The sequence below is a fragment of the Pangasianodon hypophthalmus genome, chromosome 25 (genome assembly GCF_027358585.1).
Source record: "Pangasianodon hypophthalmus isolate fPanHyp1 chromosome 25, fPanHyp1.pri, whole genome shotgun sequence".
Classification (NCBI taxonomy): Eukaryota; Metazoa; Chordata; class Actinopteri; order Siluriformes; family Pangasiidae; genus Pangasianodon; species Pangasianodon hypophthalmus.
In genome coordinates, this window is record NC_069734.1 from 9,682,923 (window position 1) to 9,707,686 (window position 24,764).

The window sequence follows — 24,764 nt, forward strand, 5'->3', positions numbered from 1 at the left end:
AACACCAGTCATCGAACTCCAGCTCCATCGATACAGCTACAAACTGAGACTTGTCATTACAGTACACGTCAGTCAGATGTCTCTATTGACTCAGACCTCTAAAATGAACACAAAGGCCCAACTTATCAGAACGGTGATCAGGACACTTATGAGCTGAACAGCACATCTGAGATCAGAGCTGATGATAAGCTGTTTCTTATCACAATTGGGCTGCTGGTGTACTCCAAAAAACCACTGTAATCATCTTTCAAAGAGATCTTTCTCCGAGGGCATAACCTCATGCTCTTTAGGGAAGGTTTAAGCACACTCGTCATATTCAGATTCAGATAATATTGTTCTTTCTGCAAGACTACAAGAATAATTGGATCAGGAGAATGAAAATCTGACATAAATACTTTTTGTGGCACCATTATGTGTGTGCAGTTACAAAGTTGGAGGTAAAGCTGGTGTTACTGGTTGCATGTAAAGAAAAAAAGAATGGAGAAAAATAACCAGAACTACAAAATTAATGAATGACTGTCACAGAAATATTTGTTACTGTGCAAATATATAGACTGCATTATTACTCTAAATTTATTTTAAGTGTCTATACAGCAATAGATGTATATTCTATGACTAATGCATTATCGAGTCAGTACAAAAACATTTTAGATTTCCAAACATTACTTTTCCAACAAAAATTTATGTTACAGAAAAATATTTGTACGATATGTCAGTAAAGAAAGCAGCATATGACATAAGAGACACTTTTCAGACAAAAACATAATGAAGGCTGCTGGGTTTTGCTGCAAAAATAAGAAGCAAGTGCAACAGTCAAAGTCTCCAGAAGAACTGTGGCTGCTTCTGCAAGATGCTCAGTAACACTTACAGCTCATTTCCTTATAAAACTGCACTAATTGTACCTGAGTCTGCTGATAGATTTTGTTTAAAGCAAAGGTTTGCCACAGCAAATATCGATTTTATTTAGTTTATTACTGTTTACTGCTCTTTATAGTATTTTTTCTGCATAAAAGTTTAATTTCATTATTTATGAAGACATTTTTGCTTTACAGCATTTCTTTGCACGTACCTAAGACTTTTGCATATGTAGTAATAATAACAATAATAATAATAATAATAATAATAATAATAATAATAATAATAATAATAATAACTAGGGTAATATACAATTATGTGCGAAATCAAAAGTTTCTTTTTTTGAGAGAAAAATGTCATCTTATGATGATGATGATGATGATGATGATGATTAAAGGGTGTGTAAACTTTTGCCGTTAACTGAAGCCCTATGTGGAGAAGGACAAGGAAGAGCATGTGTGAGTGCTTGTGTGTGCACGAGCCCGTGCGCGCTCATGTGCGTTGGCCTAGCTGTGTGTGTGCGTGTGTGTGTGTGCGCGCGCGAGTGTGTGTGTGTGTGTGGATGGAGCTGGAGGTGGCGCGCGCAGAAGCGGCGCGAGCGCTTCAGAGTGCAGGCGAGGATGCTGTTTCATTTCTCCATCACCGCGCGCGCATAGGCTTTTCCCTGGATTACGGTGGGATTTTGCGCTCCGTGTGATTTGCAGATTAAAGAGAACAAAGAGCGGTTCGGTACGGACAGAGAGATAGAGAGAGAGAGAGAGAGAGAGAGAGGTTCGCGCGTGCGGGACACCATGAACGCAGAGAGTTCCGGGTTCCGTTAGGACAAGACCTGATCGGATCCGTGATAGGATGGCATGAGCCAAATACCACATCAGTTCAGAAGTTAATGCATTTCAAAGAGAGCATGTCAGAGAATCAGGATTAGGACTATAAGCAATTGAACAGACTTTTTTAATAATCTGTTTGGACTTGATCTTCAGAGCTGAACTTTACACACTGACCATGCAAAGTTTGCAGTGTGCTGGTCCCCTGTCACATTTACTCACAGTCTGCATCTCACAGCACAAGAACCTGGAGCTGAACATCGAAAGATACAGCAGGTGACTTTGCTTTCATCTCCATCCACAGTTCGCCTCCATCACAGCATCAGCACCATCTACACTGCCTCTGTCTCGAGCAACATGAAAACATCATGTCAAGACATCCATCAGTGGTAAGTCTTATTGTAGAAATGAACTAAATGAGTGATGTGAAGTGTATCTGCTTGAAATACTGATGTCTCTCCAGACACGAAGTGTAGGAGTTCTCAGTGGGATAAGATGTGAGGAAATATAATGAACGTGATGCATATTGTAAAGAGAGAAAATAAAGATTCTCATCAGATGCATCTCAGAAAATTGTTAGCTTACATCAGATCTGTACTTTGATTACATTAGATATGCAGGACGAGCACCTGCTGACTTTTGCAGTTTTTTTTAATCTACACAGCAAAATCTCCACTGTAGAGTTAAAACCTCTGTTTCCGAATGAACCCCTGCAGTGCTGCATTAACACCTGTAGAGTTTAATTAAGCTTACAATGTCCATTTTACACCGAGGGTGTTGAATAAACCATTAAAATATTGTTATGTAAAAGAAGTGAGTTCTCTAGTGTTTATTTAATTCTTACAATATTACCATCAATAGCAGGAGTTCCCAAACTTTATTGTCAGCAGAACCCCATCAGCGTATATTATCTGCCTAAAGTGCCCCCGGAGATGTTAAGCTTGTTAATGTTAAATTAATATTTTGCTTGTTGAAAAAGTTTTATTTTACTCATTTACCACTTTTGTTGCTTTTTTTTTTAATCTACACAACCTTGCCTTGTTTGGTTTTATGGCCAGGTTGTCATATTTTGCTTCCAAATGTCTTTTTAAGTAAGCTGGCTTCATACTTTCATTAGAAAGCTACTTCAAACATATCACACACTTGGAAAAGGGTTTGGCCTTGTCAGTGTCCATGCACATACAGTAAGTCCAAATATTAAATATGATTTAACTAGGTAACATTAGAATTTACATTTAACCCTCACATGCTTAGAATGAACCATGGGTAATTCAACTTCTATCACTTTTTACTTATGAGGTTACAATAAAATTCTACTGTATTAATGGTTTTCATGAATGTAGGTTTTTAATTGTAAAATTATATATTGTTAAATTTTACCTTAATGTCAACTTTTCATTGACATTTCCATTGAAGTCTCATGAACCCATTGCAAACCCACCAGGAGTCCCTAGATGTTTGCGAACCCTGGTTGGGAAACCCTGATCTATAGCATTAGAGTTTTTCCATGAAATATTCAGATAAATCTTGCAATTACTCTAAGTATTGAATTACCGATTACTAATTAACACATATGTAGGATTCTCTTACACTGTTGTCATTAACCTGTGTTAAAAGAACTATTGCAGAAATGAGTTGCCATTTATTATACTGAATAACACGCACATGTTGAATAAACTCATAGTTTTTAACTGACAGTTACAGTATTAAATTAACACCTGAAGCATTGAATTAATTCTTGCAGTGTTAAATTACTGCTTTCAGTGTTACGGTCTGTTTGACAAATACACATTGTAAGTGTGAGCCTACATTCATTTTCCTTGAACACTTCCAGTAGCAGAGCAGTGAAAAGTGGCCGTCAGTCTCCTCCTGAATTCTCCACTGAGCGTGACATGCAACTGTGAGGAGGATGCGTTTCCCTCTGAAGAAAATACGCAAGCAGTTCAAGCTCCTCCTGCTCCTCGTGCTTCTCACGTTCGCCATTGGCTTCACTTACCTGCATGTCATCCAGGGCAGGGCCATCAAACTCCACTCCAGCTATGGCAAAGGTAAGACCCAATTGAGTCGAATTAATCTCAAAGTCAAGTATTTGTTAAAAAAAAAACTAAAAAAAAGTAACCCTGACCCTTATTCCCTCACCCTGATTTCTTAGAATTACCAATTAAAGCCATTGAAAAACCCAATTTCATGATAAGATGTTTGTGAGAAACTGTATCACCAATCGATGTGACATTCCTTGCAAGCCTGATATTGATCTGGAGAGCAGGTTAATGAGGATGACGGCACTGAACATCAGAGCTGCCCGAAGTAATCTAAATGAAGATGCAACTCAGTTTAATTGCTATCCTTGTCTGATTTAAGCACTTTAAAATATTTTCGTAAAACCAATCTGTCCTCTGGTATATTGTAGCTTTGAAAATGGAGATTAGACTAAAGAACCAGCCCCAGAAAAATCCTGAACGGAAATGAAATTATTCAAACCATTGGACAAGATTTATACACAACTCCTATTTCTGTTATGACTGTGCTCTCATTGCTTTTATTCTGGCATCATTTTGAAAAAAGTATATGTAGTTTTTTGCACACATTCTTTATTTTATTAGGAACACCAGTACACCTGCTCATGCATGCAATTATCCCATCAGCCAATCATGTGGCAGCAGAGTAATGCATAAAATCATGTAGATACTTGTCAAGCGCGTCAGTTAAAGTTCACAGAAAAAATCAGTATGGGGAAAAATGTCATCTCAGTGACTTTCACAGTGGCATGGTTGTTGGTGCCAGATGGTCTGGTTTGAGTATTTCAGAAACTGCTGATCTTCTGTGATTTTCACACACAACAGCCTCTAGAGTTTACACAGAATGGTGCGAAAAACAAAAAACATCCAGTGTGTGGCAGTTCTGTGGGTGAAAATGACTTGTTGATGAGAGAGAAAAGGATGGCCAGACTGGTTTAAGCTGACAGGATGGCTAGAGTAGCTCAAATGTTCAGTACTTTTACAACTGTCGTGAGCATAAAAGCATCTCAGAATACACAACATGTTGAAACTTGAGGTGGATGTGCTATACCAGCAGGGTTCCTGTCAACCAAGAACAGGAATCTGAGGCTGTAGTGGGCACAAGCTCACCAAAGCTGGACTGGTTTGATGAATCTCGTTTTTCTGCTGCAACGTGCAGTTGGTGGTGTCAGAGTTTGGCATAGACAGCAGAAATCCATGGACCCGATTTGCCTTGTGTCAACAGTTCAGGCTGCTGCTGGTGGAGTAATGGTGTTGGGAATGTTTTCTTGGCGCTCCAATCGAGCATCGTTGAATGCCACAGCCTATCTGTGTATTGTTGCTGACTATGTGCATCCCTTTATGACGACAATTTTTATCTTCTAATAGCTACTTCCAGCATGATAATGCACTATGTCACAAAGCACAAGTTGTCTCAAGCTGGTTCCATGAGCATGATAATAAGTTCAGTGTAATTCAACCAGATCTGAATCCAATAGAACATCATTGGGATGTGGAAGATTCACAGCATGAGCTGCAGCTGACAAATCAGCAGCAATTATGTGATACAATGTTGTCCACATGGACCAGAATCTCAAAGGAATGTTTCTAACACCTTGTAGAATCCATGATGAATTGAGGCTGTTCTTAGAGCAAAGGGGTCCTACCCAGTATTAGTATGGTGTTCCTAATAAAGTGCCTGATGAGTGTATATGTATAGTACTGTGCAAAAGTCTTAGGCACCCTATTTTTTTTTAGTACAAACTTTGTTATAGATTTTTATTTTATGACTTCTACATTATCGAGTCAGTACAAAAACATTTTAGATTTCCAAACATTAGTTTTCCAGCACAAAAGTAAATGTTAAAGAAGAATGTTTGTATGTCAGTGAAGAAAGCAGCATATTAGAGCAGCGTAAGAGACCACTTTTCAGACAGAAAACATAATGAAGGCTGCTGGGTTTTGCTGCAAAAATAAGAAGCAAGTGTGACAGTCAAAGTCCCCAGAAGAACTGTGGCTGGTTCTGCAAGATGTTCAGTAAAAATTATTTTTAATTTCCTTATAAAACTGCACAGATTCTACCTGAGACTACTATTTTTTTTTTTAAGCAAAGGCTCGTCACACCAAATATTGACTTTGTTTCATTTATTACTGTTTACTGCTTTTTAATAGTATTTTTTAAATGCTTTTTAAACATTTAGTTTCATTATTTTTGAAAGCATCTTTGCTCTACAGCATTTCTTTGCCTAACACTTTTGACTTTTGCACAGACTTCTGCACAGTACTGTATACGTACCCAGATAACAGTTTAGGTTTAGGTTTAGTTTAGGTAGGCAGAAAATTTCTATTCATTTTTTTTTTGTCACGACAGTAAAGTGAATAATTATTTCCACCATAAAGATCCTTCAACGCAAACCTTTATAGTCAGATTATTATTATTATTATTATTATTATTATTAAACCTTTTTGATTAAAACAAAAGGTTCATTAGGAAACCAAAAATGGTTTTGCAGTGGCATCACTGTAAAGAATCTGTTCTGGCACCTTTATTTTTAAGAGTGTAAAAACAGCAGGTGTCAATGTCAGCAATGTTCTACCTCTGTGAACCAAACCATTATTACAGCAGTTGATTTTAGAACATTACAAGTACGTTATGTTTATAATGTTATAGCCTGACCTTTCGAGAAGCTGTCAAATACTTAATGTTCTGATTACATTCTCTGTTAGCTGGTTTTTCAATATTTGCCGCTGTATAAAATGTGAAATCTGACTACTTTATTTTGTATTTGTAACAGTATTTAATGCATAAGTGCACACAGGAGAAACCCAGTTGCAATGCACAGGACACACTCTCTTGATCTTGGGTTTATTGCTGAAAATGCGGAGGTTTGATCATGTGTGCCTTTCAGTGAAAAGCAGAGAAAAGCCTCTTGTATTTTTGTCGAAGTGAAGATTATCCATCTGTGCCAGCGAAACCATGCCGCTACCACACATAGAGTTTTGTCCTTATATGGCATGCCTGCAGTTTTAACTGCTGTAATTATCAGGCATTTTCCAATACGCTTCATCAGATAAGCGGAATTCGATCATTTGAAAATGTAGTCTTTATTTAGCATTGTCTTAAATCCTCCTGACTTTTGCTTCTGCACGTGAGAAGGATTAGTTGATATATGACTACTATACTTGAGTAACGAATATATCTCTGAATTTCCAATTACACAACAAAGCTCAAAGCTTTTCCTTCCATGTCTCCCTGATTGTTATGTCAATGTGTAGTTGTGAAAAGTTGACAGGACGAGGCAGGAAGAGCGAGGACTCTTTTAACCCACAGGTTAATGGAATTTGGGTCGGCTCACATAATACAGCCTGTTCACCACCCTGGCTAATGCTCATGCAAATGAAAAGTTTGGACAGCAGCCACCATTAGCTCAAGAGAGAAGCGTTTTGCGTGATAAGAGAATAAGACTGTGCTGCATGTGCTCAGTTAGTGCACGGAGACATGCTGAATCCCACTGGACAAACACACGAGAGTCAAGGAAGAAGGGAACTGAGAGGTTGTTTATAGTTCAGTATGAGTTATATATTAAAATAATATGAGAGGTGAAATATGGATATCCCTTGAATGAATATACTCTTCCTCACTCTGGTGTAACTGCTGGATCCAACAAACATGAATAACCTATGCAATCAGCTCATTTTATTTAATTCTCCATGACAATTCTGATTTAGCTCAGAGACTGATAATAATATCTATGGTAATTTCACATATTCAAGTAACATCAGTGCTGCGTTATTGTTTGAAAGCTTTTGGTGTTGCATTCTCTAGCATCATTTTTCAAACAGGAAACACAATCCTTTTCTTAATACAACTTGTCACTTCATGTTACAGATTACAGATAAAACAGTAAAGAAAAGATACATCTGAATTTGTCAGGACCCTTTGTGTTTTATTCCTCTTAGATTGTTTATGTGGTGCGTCCACTACACAAGTCCCTGGATAAGTTACTATAGAAATGATAACATCATATTACGACGAGTGCATCAATATAAATCTTGCAGCTGGAACTACTGTCCGAGCTGCGCTGTTACACAAAATTTAATTCATTCTGACCAATCAGGATTGAGCATTCGACAGCGCTGTGGTATAAAATATTATATGTACCCATAACCATGTTTTTCAGGGAAAGATTTCATGTGAGAATAGAAACCTATTTTCTACCAGTGAAGAGAACTTCCCTAGTGAAAAACACTTCCAAATGAAAAGACTCCCACTGAACACACAGTGGAGAGCCTCAATCAGAGTGTGTGTATAACAGAAAAGCACTCTCATTCTTTGATTTAAACCAAAGAATAACACATTATTTGTGTTCTGTCAAGGCAAGAATGTTTTAATAAAACCTAAAAGAGCAGGGTATAAAAGTCATGGCAGAGGATAAGAGTGACACTACAGTGGCCAATGTGTGTAATATCTGAATAGAATTAACTCTGATACCTAGAATATTTACCATTTAATCTAAGATCCTATTTAATCCAATGGAATTGTGTGGCTTTGTAAATTGTTAGTTAAAATATAAATGGGAAACTACATTACAAACAATGTGCACAAGGTAATATAATAAAAAAAAACATTTAAACATATTATATGTACCAGATATGGTTTTTGTATTTATATAATTATAATGTCTTACTGACTTCCTTTTATAAAGCACCTTGTCTTGTTTGGGTACATGCTTGAAGTAAATACGTCTGATCATGTGACCATTTACGTCACCGACATAAAATTTTTTATATGAAATCAAGACTATATGTAATTTAAATTAGCCTGACTTCTGCTAATAAAAAAAAGCCATCATTATATCTTTTGGCTCTACGAACTCAACAAAACGTTTGTCACAGTGGGATTTATTTGGTGAGTTATGTGGTAATTTGCATTATTACACTGTAAAGGTGCTCATTTTATTTAAGCAAGCAAGTTTGTTAAACTCTACATATTACAGACATCTTTTAGTTGACATAGTTTAACCCAGTTCTTGTTTTTACCAGATATAAAATAAAAAACATCTTTCAATTATAGTTAATGTAACAGAGAAAAGGGAAGCTCATATGCGTACACGGGAAAGCACTCGGGATGACGTTCTCACTGTGAATCTTTAATAAGCCTCAGTCCTCTAGAGGAGAGGAAAGGAAAGGAGAGGAGGCGGGTGTGTGCCGTGCTGGCGGAACAGGCAGCTCTCTGTTGATTTGGCTCAGGGCAAGGACACATGGGGCAGGTGGAGGCCCACTCAGCAGCCGAGGAGGAAGTGCAGGAGGCATGCGATTTTGGCAAGCATGCTTTGAGAAGCAACACCCTGGGCAGAAGGGATTGCTGCAGAGCCAAGGCTTTGTCAAGATGAATATGTGTTAGCTGCTGCGTTAGAGGCCAAAAAAGATATTTTAGGCCTGGTTATTTTACATCTGATGAAAATGTATCCTCCTTGATAAATTGAGGATCTGACAATCACAGGTAATATATGTATTCGCTAGTCTTGCTCCAAGCCATATTGAGTTTCACAGTGATAGAATGGAACTTAGGGCAATTTTGCTGTAAAATTACATGTAAATTTTATTTAAGTGATAAGAGATTTCATTCTGTCAAAAAGCCTACATATACAGATTTATCAGGGCTGCTGTTAGGTGGATATTTCTGGTTGGCAGACTAATGGCAGTGCCACTGCTCTACTGAGAATGTTCCACCATCCTAATAATATCTGGTCAGTGCTTGTTCCTTTCTGCTGATGGACAGGGTAGAGGGCAGTGATGGCAGGTCATAATATTAGATGAAAGGGCTAAAAACAAACATCTCATTATCAATAGCTTGATAATGAAACAACTATGGCTGAGTAATGCATCATCAGTGGCATACAAAGAATGATGAGAGGCATGTGAAAAGGTTTCATGTCTCTAATGCTGTACTGGGTTCATACTGTTTCATTCAACGCAAAACACACTAAGTTTACGATTCTGTAATCTGTCCTTGTAGTTTAATTGGACAATATATGCTTAGTTTATCTACTTTTAGTTTCTCGTCCAAAAGCATGTTGGGGAAAAACTATGATAAAGTAAATAATCCACCTCAGTCATGATCATTACACCTGCAACTGTATTTCACACACCTTCTCAGTCACTGCTGATGATCTGTTATAGATGTATAGTAACATAGGATGAAAGGTTTTAGCTTTTAGCTTTTTTAGCTAACAAAGAACCTGAAATCTAGGGGATGTTTCATCCTGTTCAATTACCTGACACAAATGTCACTGACAGGCTGTGTGAATCCACACTCTGGGTTAGAAAGAAATCAGTCCCAGTGTCACTTCTTCAAACAATTCACTGTATTGTTTTTTTATGACCACTAGTGGCAATGTTGCACCTGGTTCCAGAAAAATCCAAAATAGTGTGCTTTAACAGCAAATTTGATGTGGATGCCAAAACTGAAACCTTTCATTGATGCCTTATTGCCTTGTGTGTCTGACACAATGTACATAGCAGATGTGCTGCAGTCAGTAATTGTACACCTGGAAAGTGGCCAATACAAGGTATATCGAATAACCTGATGACTGAGATATATTCCAAAACACAAGGCACAATGGAAGAACTACTCATGGTACTAAATCTTTTTATTTTACTCTTAAAAATGGTGGTTGTAAAATAACCTTGTTTAATCACTATTTATTGCTGCATTATGAAAAATTTACTACCTAAGCAGCTTTGTGAAAAAATTGTTCAATTATTCTCCAACCCTGATTCAATAAATGTTTGCATCCTGGTGGCATTTCAGCATCTGTGCTTCATCAAGTCTGAACATTTCCAAATGTCATCATTGTTTTTTCTGAAGAGTTGGTAAAGGTGAGGGTGTTGGATGTACTGTGCATGTGTATGTGGACATGCAGGCATTTGTGATACACAATTAAGTGTGTGAAAGAGAGGCAAAGAGAGGTAGAACAGGATCATGAAACTGGACAAGCACACTGTAGGTTTGGCTAAACAATGGTCAGTGTTGTCACTGTTTTGGATCTCACTCTGCTTCACAGAGAAGTGAGGTTCTAATAGCCTCAAACACTGCCTTAGTTACTAATTTCTCCAACCCTCATTGATATTCCCGGAGGCTGCACTGCTGAGCTCACGACAAACTCTGGAGCAGTAGATGCTCAGTACAGGCCCCATTTAATCATACAGGAGCCATTATGATAACTTATTTAGGTCATGGATGGTCCTAAAGAGGCAACCCTATTACACCCTAATACACCTGTACTACTAGACTGCATGCAGGATGTCGTTGCATTGTTGCATGTAGGTTGGTTAGTGATTGAGTATGAATTAAAGGTGCAGTTTGTAATTTTTTTAAAAATGTTTAAACATGATCTGTAATCATTCTTATGCAATGGATTTCTAAAGCTTGCTCAGTTTAAGCTTTTGTTTACATTTCATCTGGTCATGAAATTAGCCTTGCACCTCAGCCGGAATAGAACTACTCAGCTCTTAAAATTTTCCTTAAAAGGAAATGTACAAAGTGTACATAATTTCAGTAACAGATAGATGGTTTGTTGTGGAAGGTTTGGCAATCTTTTCACTGCAGTTGCAATTCACTTCCCATGCAGTAGAGGCTCTAAATATTACAGACTGCTCCTTTAATGTTATTGTAAAATTTTCAGTCCAGTCTCACAGAAGAAAAAACATTTGCATGCAACTTATCTGCAGGACCTTCTCTACAAGGAGTATTAATGTTCTTTCACAAGCATACATTGCATATCAGTGTAAGAAAAATTCACTTGAATGCTCTGTATGCAAAGTTCTGAATTTAATTTATCCATTCCCACCTCTGTTATTACGTTATTTGAATATGGATTGATGTGTAATAAATAATTTTACCTCTTTTTAAATATGTTGAGCATAGCCAATTCCATACATAAAGTTTGCACTTTTCACAACATATGATTAGACTTAACCGGGCTCATGAAATAAGCCTAACACAATGGGGCTTGGTAGTCACGTGGGAACATGGTACAGTAACACGGGTATTTTCAAAATGCTGAAAGTCTTTAGCCTGTAAATTATTGAGGCTATAGAGACTATAGAGATTTTCCATGTTTTGAAAATACCCGTGTTACCACGTGACTTGTAAACCCCATTGTTTTTTCAGAGAAGAGGAGTAGGTAGGGTTATTTCATGAGCTCTGTAAGTCTAATCATATGTCAGAAAAAGCACAAACTTTACACATGAAGTGCTAAGTATGGTTAATATGCTCAATATGTTTGTTTAAAAAAAAAAAGAACAATGCATTGGAGTGAATGTTTGATACGGTGATATGCAACATATACTTGTGACTGAACTGATATTCATTGTATAGAGGTTGCACGCTAGAATTTTCAATACATTCCACAGTATTCATGGAGTCTCTCTTTGTAGTGCCTTCATTGCTTCATTGAAAATATTTATATTTAATCTCCCTTGAAAGAACAGCAGTGTTTATTTGGTGCTAGCTCAGTCTATAAGTGGCCATGCAAAGTATCACCCCACTCATTAGTGATATACATTGACCTGGACATCTGAGATAGACCTTGACCTATATTCATAATTCTCAGTTTTCTTAAATTCCAAAAAAAGACTAACCTGAAAAAAATGGCTTAAAGAACTTGGAACACCAACAGAGTTTTCTAAATGCGAGTCATTTTGGGAACAGAAGGGAAAACAGCCCGTGACTTATCCATCTGCCAGTCCACCCTGCTAATGCCAGCTGCATGGACCAGTTAGCAGGTTTGCTTCCTCCTTTCCTCTCTCTCTCTTCTTTCTGGCTGCTTGGCTGTCTCTTTTTCCCCCTTATGTATGCATTAAGCCATCATGGCCCAGAAAAATCCACAACACCTGTGGTTGTAACGGGAGGCTACACACAGGAGTGAGGATTTAATTGCAGAGATTAGATCTTCAGCGGATCAGGTTTAAACTCCAGAAAAAGCAACTATAACACACAGCCCTAACAGTGTCTAATGCTCTATTGTGTTGTACTGTATTGTACCATCTCAACACCTCCGCATCAATTCTTCCCGTGAATGTGGTGAATTAGCGCTGAAAAAGCGTGCTTTTTTTCCAGCGTGCAGTTCCCCTGATGTGGCTTACAGAAACACTGCATACCATTAAGTCAATTCATAAAATGGCTGTGTCTTGTCTCTACAAAGCTATAAGCACATTTTTTTTTAATTCACCCTCTTTTTTCTGAAGCATGGAATGAATCCTAAGTGGATGGAAGCTTCTTCTATAATGGACGGTTCTGTGTGTTGACTCCCGTGTGCAGCTTTGATAACAGCATTCAGCTCTCGCTATTGAAAGCATGTTGTGATGAACGAGTGCAGGTGCAGTTTGTTTCAGTGTCGTAGTGTTTCACGTGGGTGGATAGTGGATCTTTGCCAGTTTAAACGTAGGGTAATGATAAATCCTGTATTAAAATGCAGCATAAACACATTCATAACATGTTATATAGCATACATAACACCTTGTACATGCCAGAAGTTATGGCTACGTGCATGGTGCTTTTTAAAGCAGGTTACATTGTACATTGTAATGTCTGTTCATAAGATCACTGGACACTGTCTTTAAAACATTTAAAAAGTGATAAAACGTTTTAAATACAGGCTTCAATTAAAGCCTGTAATGACCTGTTAAACCTTTAGAAATACTGTAGCTCACAACAGTATGAGAAACCAAGTGTATATTATGTCAGGAATAAGGTGTGCTGTTTTCCAATAACAACAACAAGTATTTTATTCCTCTTATACCACAATATGAGGACTATTACATCTTTTTAATTAATTAAAATAATGGCATGCCATAATTTTGTCTCTTTATAGTTAATCTTGTGCAAAACAAGTTAGTTCCTGTGATAATATTTTAACACCTATGAACATTCGTTCTCTCACCAGCCTTTTTTTCTCTTTCTCTCTCATTAAAACCGAATACAGCAAAATCCTCTGTCCTGAATACTCCTTCCATAAATGTTAAATAAACATCTCCTTACAGAAATCTTCACCATATTAATGATTATATGTTTTTTTCTTTGTTAAACAACACATTCTTTATCCATTTGTTATTAGTCTTAGATTACATGGAGCATCCTGCATACAAATCCCTGTGTTAGCTGTTACTGTTGAAATGTAACATATTAGAATGAGTGCATTAATATAAATCTTTGATATGATTTGTCAGAGCCATGCTATAATAGAAAATTTATCACTTTCTGGCCGATGAGAATGGAGAATTTACCAGCTTTGTGGTATAATATCGTCTGGAGCCTTTGTTATAGTTTAGTGAACAGATGTTATAATGCAGTATATAACCTGACATTATGAAGTCATACACTTTATCAGAAGAGAATTTTTTTAAAGGGTTTATTGCTTTTTTAAATGTGATATCTACTCCATTCTTATGAACAGACATTATAATGCAGTCATTTTATGATGTCATATACAGGCTTATGTATGGTTTGTTATTATTGAAATATCACTCCTGTTGCTGCTTCACAAGTTTTTTTTTTTTTTTTTTTTTTAGAATAAGTAGGACTTGATTAAAGTAAAAAGCTCCATTGTTAACATCTCTATTCCTGTTGTAATCTCTTATAATGTGTGGCAGGTTTACCTGACATATTTTTAGCAGCATTGTTTCAGCAAATCTCACATTATTTCAGACTTAATTGGTCTCTACAGAAAAGATTCCCACTCAAAGAGCGAAAAAGCTGATTGTGTTGTACGTTTTTCTCTTTACCATCAAGAGAGGTGCTAAGAAAGTGTTTTTCTTCTCTCTAAAATGCTGTTTATTATAGATAGGATAAATCTCAGTCCTTAATATTATAAGTTTTTATCTCCCATTTATTTTTCTGAACCTTATAACACTAAGATCATGTTATACTCCAGAGAATATTGTGTTGTCTGTAATGACAAGCGACAACCCAGGAAGACTTCCTGTCCCTTTCCATCTTTCTGGATATCCCACTTTGTCAAGAACTAATACATTGGATTCATTTTACATGTGAAATGATTCACTTGTTGACAACCTGTTCCTAGATGTTTTCCCACAATTCTCTGACCAGTTTGGTTGGGGTTTATTGTTCAGCTGTAGATGGACAATATTTAGTCCAATAGAACAAAATAAAATGACTCTGGACACTGAGTACACACTGTCCATTTCTGAATACACTGGCATGTTAAGTAGCAGATGTTTTATGGCTTGCACTGAGCCATCCATATTTCCTAATTTCTTTGTGGCTCGTTGGTGGATGTGTTTTCAGAGCAGCTGTTTGTTCAGAAAAACAGATGAGTGCTCTGTGCGTGTGTGTGTGTGTGTGAATGAGTGTCCACAATGCGAAGCATCAGTCTGCATCAAACCAGCTTTCAGCAATTAAGTACTCATCAGAACTCTGAAGCTCAGGGTGCAATTTGTCAACTGGACTCTTCCTCATCTTCCGTCTTGTTTTATTATCTTTCTCTTTTTTGCTCTCATATACTTTCCCATTTTCTTCCTATCACATTCCGTCTCTCACCTTCTCTCCCAATCTCTCCTTATCTTTCTTACTGTCTGTCCCATCTCCCCTCTGGCTCTTTCTTCATCACTCATCATCCTTCATACTCCTATAGCAGTCTGTGACCAAAAGCAGTCTTAGACTTGCCCCTCGTCTTTCACAATCTTTCTTTCTATCTCTCTCTCTCTCTCTCTCTCTCTGTCTGTCTCTAATTTTTCTCTCATTCTCTTTCTACCTTTTCTCTCTATCCTGTCTCTCATCCCCTTTCCACTCTTTCTGTTTCATCCTCGTTTCTTTCTTCCTGCCTCTCACTGCCTCTTGCTTGATATCTCTCTCTCCCTTACTTTATCTGATTTTCCTTCTCATTCTTTCACTTCTTCTTCTTCTTCTTCTTCTTCACTTCCTGCTCTTTTTTCTCTCTCTCATTCACTCTCTTACTATTTACCTTTCTTACTGTCTGTCTCATCTTCCCTTAGTTTCTTTCTTCATCACTCGTCATCCTCCTCACTCCAATATCCTCCACCCTGCTGAGAGACTCAAAGCAATCTTAGATTTGTTCAAATAGATATATCTAACATATGCATGTATTCATTTATAAATATTTATATTCCTCGTTCCCAGCAGACTCTCTGAGCACCAAGGTTTCTACAGGGTTTTAATCTGCAGTGATATTCACACAGGAGCACTTTAAGCAAGATAGAACTTCAGTCCAAGTGGAAATTTGTGAGGGATTGGGGAAAGGGTTAGTTAATCACAGGAACAGGAACATTGTGACATGAAGACTTATTATGATTATTATAGAAACAGTGCAGTTGAGGGCAAATGTTTGCAAGTCCCATGGTTTATGCATGGGGGAAAAAAACAAAAAGAATATACAGAATTCCAAGAAGTTACAAATAAGCTGTGGGTGTAGCCTGAAACAACACAATCTAAAACATAAGACAAAATCAATATTTTAATAGTTTTCAGCTTGCATGCCTAGGGACAAATCAATGTTTTATCATGACCCTCTCAGTCTTTAAATGTGGTCTGTACAAGACAACATTATATATTGTAAAGTTGCAACAAATATGTCAAGAAGAATGGAAAATTGGACAATTTTGGTTAATTCATGATAATATGTGAATCATTCAGGTTAAATCCGGAACCCAAAATAGTTCTTCAGTTTGTCTCTCTGTCTTTCCACTTTTTGTCATTTTGTCCTAAGGGTATATAAACTTTTGCAATCAACTGTAGAACCGTTTGTATCTGTGGAGTTGGAGTATATACAAAATGCACATTCATAAATTGAAGATGTGAAATCATAAGCTATTGATACAAACAGTACAAAACAATTTTCATTGGCTCAGTTGCTCAGCGTACAGAGTGGTCTGTTCTGGTGTGGCATTTTGGAAATGACTTTTCTATGCCATTCACAAAGTTCATAGCAGGATCCAAAGCAGCCAGCGTGCCCGATTTTCCTTTTATTCTCGCGTGCTGCACAACTGAGAGGAAGAATTGTGAGCTGTAGTCTAAACAAAAAACCCATGATAATTACCACTGAACTTATTCAGACTATTCATGAATAAAAGAAATGTGAAATTACATTGGCAGTGGAGTTGGATATCTGGAGCTGTTACATTTGTATAAAAAAAGAAATGTTATTTAATTTTAAAAGAAAAGTCTTTTTTGGAACATTTGAATTTCAAAGTCGCATGGAATCCTACTGATACCCAGAAAGCCATGCAGATAAAAAGGGTGCCCCGAGGCCAGAGAAGTGCTTGAGTCCAGCCTTGAATACTGTGCTTGTATACTGTACAAGCACTTCAACCATGAAGAAAGAGTAATAAAGGAAAATAAAGAATGATGGATGGATGGCTGGATTTTAGAGTGATAGCTGCAAGGTGCAAGTAAGATCTAAAGGTATAATACCTCTAGTGTAACTCTAGAGTGTAATTTGGATGGGCATAACCAATTTTTTATCTCATTCTCACTCAGTTTCTGAGTGGGTAGTGTAGCAGGAAAGGTGGTGTGGCATTTAAAAAATATACGTATTGTTGTATTCTTTAATCTGCTTTGGTCCTTACAATCTGGTTTTGTGGATAAACACTATTTATTTCAACATAAATAGGCTACTGTACCCAACCTCTACTAATTAAATTCAACTGACTGAATATTTTTTTCTGTAACAAATAAGAGCAACCTACACAGTCATTGCTACTAAATGTGTATTAGTCATTATTTACAGAACACCATAGATAATAGAATCGAAGCTTATTAATTCTAAAAAATATATGCCATTATATGAATGATGAATTTGCTAGTACAGTAAACTGTATGTTCTTAGAACACACAATACAACAGAAATTTACCACTAAATTTACCACTAATCTACCACTAAAATATTACAGGAAAATCCATAACAGAAGATCATTATGAAAATTAGGGATGCATCCCTACCCATATTGGTATCAGCTATTGATGCGATGCGATGCAATGCTTGTTTGCTCATAATCGTAAAAATTCTCCAACATCCAATATCCAATATCATGTGATACTAATGTGATGTAAGCTTAGTGTAAGTTGTTGCTCTAACAAACAGACAGGACAAAATGGCAGTCATCTGGAAGTACTTTATGATTAATGGTCAAAGCCAAGCAGACTGCAAGCATCTTAAACATAAAACTCAGCATGAGGAGTTTGTTGCTAGCAGCACAGAACTGCTAAAAAGCCTTTAGTTCAGCATTGGTTGCTGCTCTGTACTGCTAGTAATGAACTCCTTAAGCTTACATGAAGAGGAAAAATGTTTACAATAGTAGGTGAGTGAAAATAATCAGTATATTACCAGAATATTATTCTTGAAAACAATAAAACATACTTTAGCTAGCTAATGTGCATCATTTAAAATCAGCTAGCTTACTTTTTTTTATATAAAGAATGAGCACAGTAGTGCATGTGACTGCATGTGATGCATGTGACCACTTTCTCTGGCCAATATGTAATCAAGGAAATATAAACAGAGCTAAATAATATGCTCGATGACATCCCTAATTGATTAACACTAAGTAGGTTACTCAGTTTGGTATTAATCAATCAGGGATGTCATGACATGTACTCTGTCTGAAAATAAAAATAGTACTGCTGCATCCCTAATGGACATGTCACTGTGCGAAATTGTGCATATTTGCTTTTTAAAGCAAATAAAAAAAGACTTGATTTTGATTTTGCAGCAGCAAACTTAACCACACCTGTTTTTAATATATTTATTTTAACCCCACTTCTTTTTACAAATCAGGTTACACTTGTGCAGAAGGTCACAAAAATACCACAAATATCCAATGCCACGAACAAATATCATAATTTCGGGTCTTTATTCACAATTGAATCAGCTCTCTCCCAAAAGTTAACTTACTCTACTGTGTTTCTTAATTATATATTCACTTCTGTTTCTGTTTGTCACATTTGAAATGAACACATAACTGTTTCGTCTTCTTTTAGTATTGTATCCTTAAGACGAATCATAACATCCCAAATCGCCCCCTTTTCTTTGCAGCGTGAGCTCTATATCTTTATATGGAGCTCAGAGAAACAGACAGGGGAAAAGAATGTACGACGTTGATTGAAGGCCACATTTGTCTCTCCTCCCATCTCTCAGAGATGATCTCTCTGCTCTGTCTGTCGTTTTCTCATCAGACAGACACAGATGAGCTCGACTGAACTCACCACAGACAGCAGGTGTCAAAATGTGTCGACGTGAATCACTTTGACACCCCTTAGGGAACAGCCCTTATTCCTCTCTTTTACCTGCTTCTGTTTCACACCTCTAATAGTCTTCACTTCACTGATGATGACTTAGCACACGGCTAAAATAAAGTATATGTAAGCTGCTAGGACTGAGATGAAAATAGATCAGGCCTTGGAACTTTGGATTTTTAATTCATGTCGAAAATGTGGAGTAGGGTAATCGTGTTGGTATTTTGTCTTAAAGTACCCTTGCACTCAAAAATGGATGGGATGCCAGTCTATCACAGGGCACCATACACACACACACACGTTCATACATTCGTTCACCAAAGGGTAATTTAGCATAGCCAGTACACCTAGCAGCATGTTTTTTTGAGATGGGAGTAAACCGGAGAATCTCGAGAAATCCGCGGACATATGGATACTGTGTGAAACTCCAAACAGTAATTATTTTTTAAAAATATCTTTTTAAATGAGAGATGTTCTCAGCACTGCCAATAAATAAAATAATAGCCACAGAACCTGCATGCTAAAACAGCAAGATAACTACAGGGATTAGCTAATGCTAGGGATAAATCATGGTTATGTTATATTTTGACAGGTTTGATAGCTGTTTAAAAATCGCTGAGAATGACAATGCTAATCAAGGCTGTGTGTGTCTGTGACAAATGTGAGCAAGTCATCTAGGCAGCTACCTAAACACAATGGCATTTCATGCAAATTCATGAGATATATTGCCCTTTGCTTGGACGATATATTCCAGATAGATTCTTTTAATGGTTTAAAATGACATTTCTGCAGCACTTGTTTTAAGACGTGTGCAATTCATTTAGGGCTTGCTAGTGAGTTGGTGCTTATTTGTTTTCATGCAATAAAACATATAGATATTTGGTTTGAAAAATAGATATTCCACAATTTGAATATTTTATTGCAGTTAATTGTATAATTGTATTAATTTAGTGCCTTAATATACTTATTGCTCCATAAACATCTAGCTATCACCTAGTGCATTGTAAATTATCTTACATAGAGACTCAACAAAATTTGGTAATATTCCAACAAAATGAGTCTTTTCTGTACTCTATCCAAATACGCACTTATTAATTATTATCAGAACCAGCCAGGGAAAACAGCAAAGGCCTGTGCACAGACTCTCACAGCACACTCAAACAAAAATGTAATTACCCTCTACTATTCCAATTACCAGGAGATGATAATGAGATCTACGGCATGGGATGTCAGCACAGCTGTTTACTTGTGTGAGAGGCCTTGAAACTGGGTCAGATTGCATCGTCAAATTAAATTAATTTCCTAGCAGTCACCATTCCCATTCCTAAGTAACCAAGACAGATTACTGCAGGTTAATATGCAAACACTTTAGCCTATCAGGGACATCCTGGCAGGAAAATATCAGTTTATTAGTTTGTATCATGGAAGTAATGGAATATGGATACGTTGTTCGGAATTAACAGATAATGTGTTTGTAACGAGGAGGACTCGGGAGATATGTGAAAATCCATGTACAGGAGGTTTATAAACAGGTCTCCAATCCAGAAATCAATGTGAAATGGGCCAGGTTCATACACAATAATCCACAGTCTAAACAGAATCAAAGGTCAAATCTGAAGAGGAGTCAAAAGACAAGACAAGGGTCAAACACGATAAGACAAAGCTCAAAAGCTCAGAAATTACACAAATAAGATTATCGGCAAGGCTTCGCAAAGACAATGAGTAACCATGTGTTTTTTTTTTCTGGTAGCGTGATGGGGAATTGTCCCTGATGGATGTGACAGTGTTCTAAACAGATAGAAATACAGATATGAATAGTAGACACTCTATTTGTTTGTTTTTATTTTTCCAAATGGCATCTGGTTGAAACTAGATTTACTTTCATGGTCAGATGTGAAACTTGTGGGCGCAAGCGAGTGGTGAACATGACTAATGCATTTACAGCAAAGCATTACCATTGTTCATTCATTCGTCTTTAGTAACTGCCTGGTCAGGGTCGCAGTGCTTTAAAGTAGGCTACTAGTTTGGTTAAGCCTATATTTTTGGAAATAGAACCAGTTACATTCATTAGAAAATATGGCTGGAAAGGTACGCACAAAAACACAAAAGCACAGTGCACATCTGTACATTAGGCTACTCACACGTTGAGTTTAAATATGAATAGAGATACAAATACCTGGAGCACTATACAGATACAGATGTAATCGGAATGAATCTTTGGGGAGTCAAGGGTGACCTTTATAATACCGAACTGCTGTATTCTATATCTATATATCCATCAGTTAGATGGATGTGTATATTATAAATCTATGATCCCACAATAGCCTCCATCCCTGTGATATATAAAGCCCAATAGCTACCAGCAAATTGATTTAAACCTGACTGACTGCACACTTGCTGTGTCATAGATTTGACTGATTTGTATAATAACTACATCGTTTTGAAAGCACTCGCATCCACACACACAAAGCTAAAACTGGTCATCATTGTTTTTTCCATTGCTTAAGAATGCATGTCCAAGAAGAGTCCACTCTCTTTCCAATTTGAGATTGTGAATGCTTTCCTGAGTCAGCGAGAGCAGGGGAAATCTTCTCCATCACTGTCCACTTCTCTCTGGCAGCACAGATGTGGTGAACTACAGGACAGAGACATGACATATGGTTATAATGCCTCAACACCGCTGCATGAGCTGGTGTTTCACTCAGCAAGGGCACAGAAAGGAGCAAGTGCACTCACCTCTTCAGGGCTGAACCATGGTTTGCTGCCTAAAGCCGTGTTCACACTCATATTGTTATTGTAATAAGAGTTTCTTTGGAGTTTGTGTGTCATTTCAGTGTGTGTGTTATTAGAGTAGGACCACAGAAAGGCAGTGAGCTACAGAGCGACCATACACACATGCACGTGAGAAACATACTATTGAGCTATTAGATTGACAGCTATTTAAAAAAAAGAATGTTACTAGTTTAAGTGAGTTTTGGAATTTCTGGTGTAAAAGACAAAAACGTACTTCTGCTACTTCTGCTTTTCACAAATTTTTATGAGGCTGAATTTCAAATAGCACTCCAAGTGGACATGCAGTGCACTAAATAGTGTAATTATATAGTGTGCAGGAGTAATGTATAGGATACCATTTGGGATTTGGCTATGAAAAAAAAAACGTGTGTGAAGATAAAGTTGGTGCATGTTGTATGCCTAATACTAAAGTAATATTGGCACTATTACAAGCAAATATTTATATATTTATTAATTAAAGATGTGTTGAGAGAACAGAAGCTACTTTTTAATATTTTATATATTTCTAATACCTAATGAGTGAAGTGCAGTAAGTAGCTGTATGTATTTGTTGTTTTATTTGTTTAGTTATTAATGTTCTATTTTGCATTTTGCCTAATATGTTTGTCATTATCTTTAAGAAGAGAAATATTATAATGTCATATAATCATTTTTAATAAACCTACAAAATAGCAAAATCAAACAGTTTATTATGTTGCTGTATTAGTATTTTGCTGCACATCCAGTCAGAGACAATAAATTTGTGTACTTTGAGCTTAGTGCACAATAACGTGGGTAAATATGAAAAGTATGAAACTGTTTATGTTTTGGTTACTCCTGTACAAAAGTTTCCTGTCCATAATGAAATGCAAAAATAACGGAAAACAGCATGCTGGGTATGCAGACTGGGTTTCTGACCTATGACATTTATGTCATTTCTACAATTTTTGTTTGTTTTAGAGTTGTTATTCACTCCGACATACAATGGTCTGTGTCAGTGAATATAAACTTGCTTTCTTGCAAACATTTCTTGTATGCAATAATATATTTGTATTATACAAAGCAGTCAAACATGAAATTAAATTAGTTAATCAAGAAAACAGGGTTCATAATGGGATCCACCATTTTGGGGACCATGTGACATTCATATATCAGCATTTTCTAAACACTACAATGTGAAAACATCAATTTATACACTTTAGACAATGGATTCAAAAAAGAGGTCAAAATGTCTTTATAATGTGGATGGAAAACTAAAATGCATAAGAAAAGACATGGTTTCAAATTTACCTGTGTTAGTATCTCATATCATCCCAAAATCCAAGAACGTTGCATATAGTATTGTTTGACAATATTGTGTAGTCCCAGTTCACACATTACAAATGGGATTATCTAGCTAAATATGTCTTCAGAATAAGCACCAGATATGTCCAGCTAATTTGCTGGACATATGTATCATCTAAATTGCTTTCTGCTTCTTTGTGTTTGGCATTTAAAATATCTTTAGTGCATTAGATTCAATCACAAGGCCAGCTCTCTACCTTCCATTTTGATTGTACTCACTTTCCCCTTGAACTGTAACCTGAATGGGTGGGTGATAGGAACATGATTGATGTCATTCAGTGCTTTTCAGAAAAGTTTTCTTCAACTTTTGAAAGCATTCCACTGTGAGTGAAAAAAATACTGGAGACACTGGCCACATTTTTAATACCTTATAGTACCTTCTAATTTGATTACATGTAATGCACTGATGGTTGTGGAAACACAGAGCCTTAAGTTATTGAGCAATAATGAGTGTAATGTCAAGTTTGTATGTATAAGTTTTAATTGGTTTCTTAAATTTCTGTTTGTTTTATGGAGAGTAACTTATATGTTTTTTCTGCATATATTTGAATTGATTTCCAGACGTGACAGGCATGAAAGCATGAAACCTCCCAGTTCCACTGATTGCTTCTCTGGCACTGCTGTGAAATCCTGCTGTGCTGAAAAAGAAGGAAGATTTAGTGTGTGTATGCATGCATAGTATATCTATTTTAGAAACTGAAATAGTGGCTGCTTTCTATGCACTAGTTGTCTCCTTTACACTAATTTGAACATTTTGATTTGAGGTACTTAAATGCATGTTGGTATGTTGGTACAGTACCTGAACTAAGAAAGCTCAATTTCACTAATTATACCTCAGAGGCAGCTTAAGACTTATGGACAGACATACTAATATAAACAGGCAAATGGGCAGATGCTACATGCTTCATGATCTAAAAGTGTGGCTTATCTTCAAGGTCGAAACTCTGGAACCAGAAATCTCTGTCACTTTTGCTCTGTCCCTGCATGTGAGATGGTGGTGATATTTTCCCTCGGACTGACAAATGAAGCCTTCTATCTCGGCCATCTGTCCTTACAAATGGGCCATCAGTTGTGTCAATGCGCTGCATTTCAATGCTCCGGTGCACTGAGGAGTCAAGGAAAGAGCCACAATGTACAGACTGACCATGGCCCAAGACTCAGGGACCTGAGGTTCATGCAAGTTTGAAATCTGCACCAATATTCATCTAACTACTAGACTAGATACATTACATTCTATCAGAATGCTTTGACTATGCCTTGAGATTCTCTCTCTTTAAAAGTGATGTGCCTCTGCAGAAGTTTGTTCAACATGTTTGTACAACAGTTGGTACTATGTGAACAAAAAGTGGGTATTGTATGCTTTGGCACCAGTTCTCCAAGTCTCCTTGTTAGTTACAAGGCAGATATTTTCTTGCATTTTTTTTTTTTTACCAAAGCCTGCTTATGTATCAGGTTGTGCAGGGGGCAGATGAGTTAGCAGGGCCTTTTAAAGATAAAAAGATTTTATTTTTGACATCCACGTCAGATTGTTGTTTACAAAAGTCTTAAGGTGGATTACTTTTGGATTTTTGTGGAACCAGGTGCAACAGCATTACCAATGGTTGTAAGAAAAATATACAGAATTGTATGAAGAATCAGAATTGTCAGTGAGAATCATGTCAGGTGGTTACAGAGTGAAACACCCCCTAGATTCTCCAT

The 24,764-nt window shown here is 36.9% G+C and overlaps 1 protein-coding gene across 2 annotated transcripts in view; it reads left to right on the plus strand.

Moving 5' to 3' along the window:
* Positions 1–1,306: 1,306 nt before the first annotated feature.
* b4galnt4b (beta-1,4-N-acetyl-galactosaminyl transferase 4b) overlaps positions 1,307–24,764 on the plus strand; it is an 88,857-nt gene continuing 65,399 nt past the window's right edge. The window contains exons 1-2 of one of the 2 annotated variants that reach the window (XM_026937412.3): positions 1,307–2,068; positions 3,514–3,727. In XM_026937412.3, the coding sequence (XP_026793213.3) occupies positions 3,589–3,727 (139 nt within the window). In that variant the 5' untranslated portion in view covers positions 1,307–2,068; positions 3,514–3,588. The remainder of the gene's footprint in view (positions 2,069–3,513; positions 3,728–24,764) is intronic. The other variant, XM_026937413.3, reaches the window with a different exon arrangement.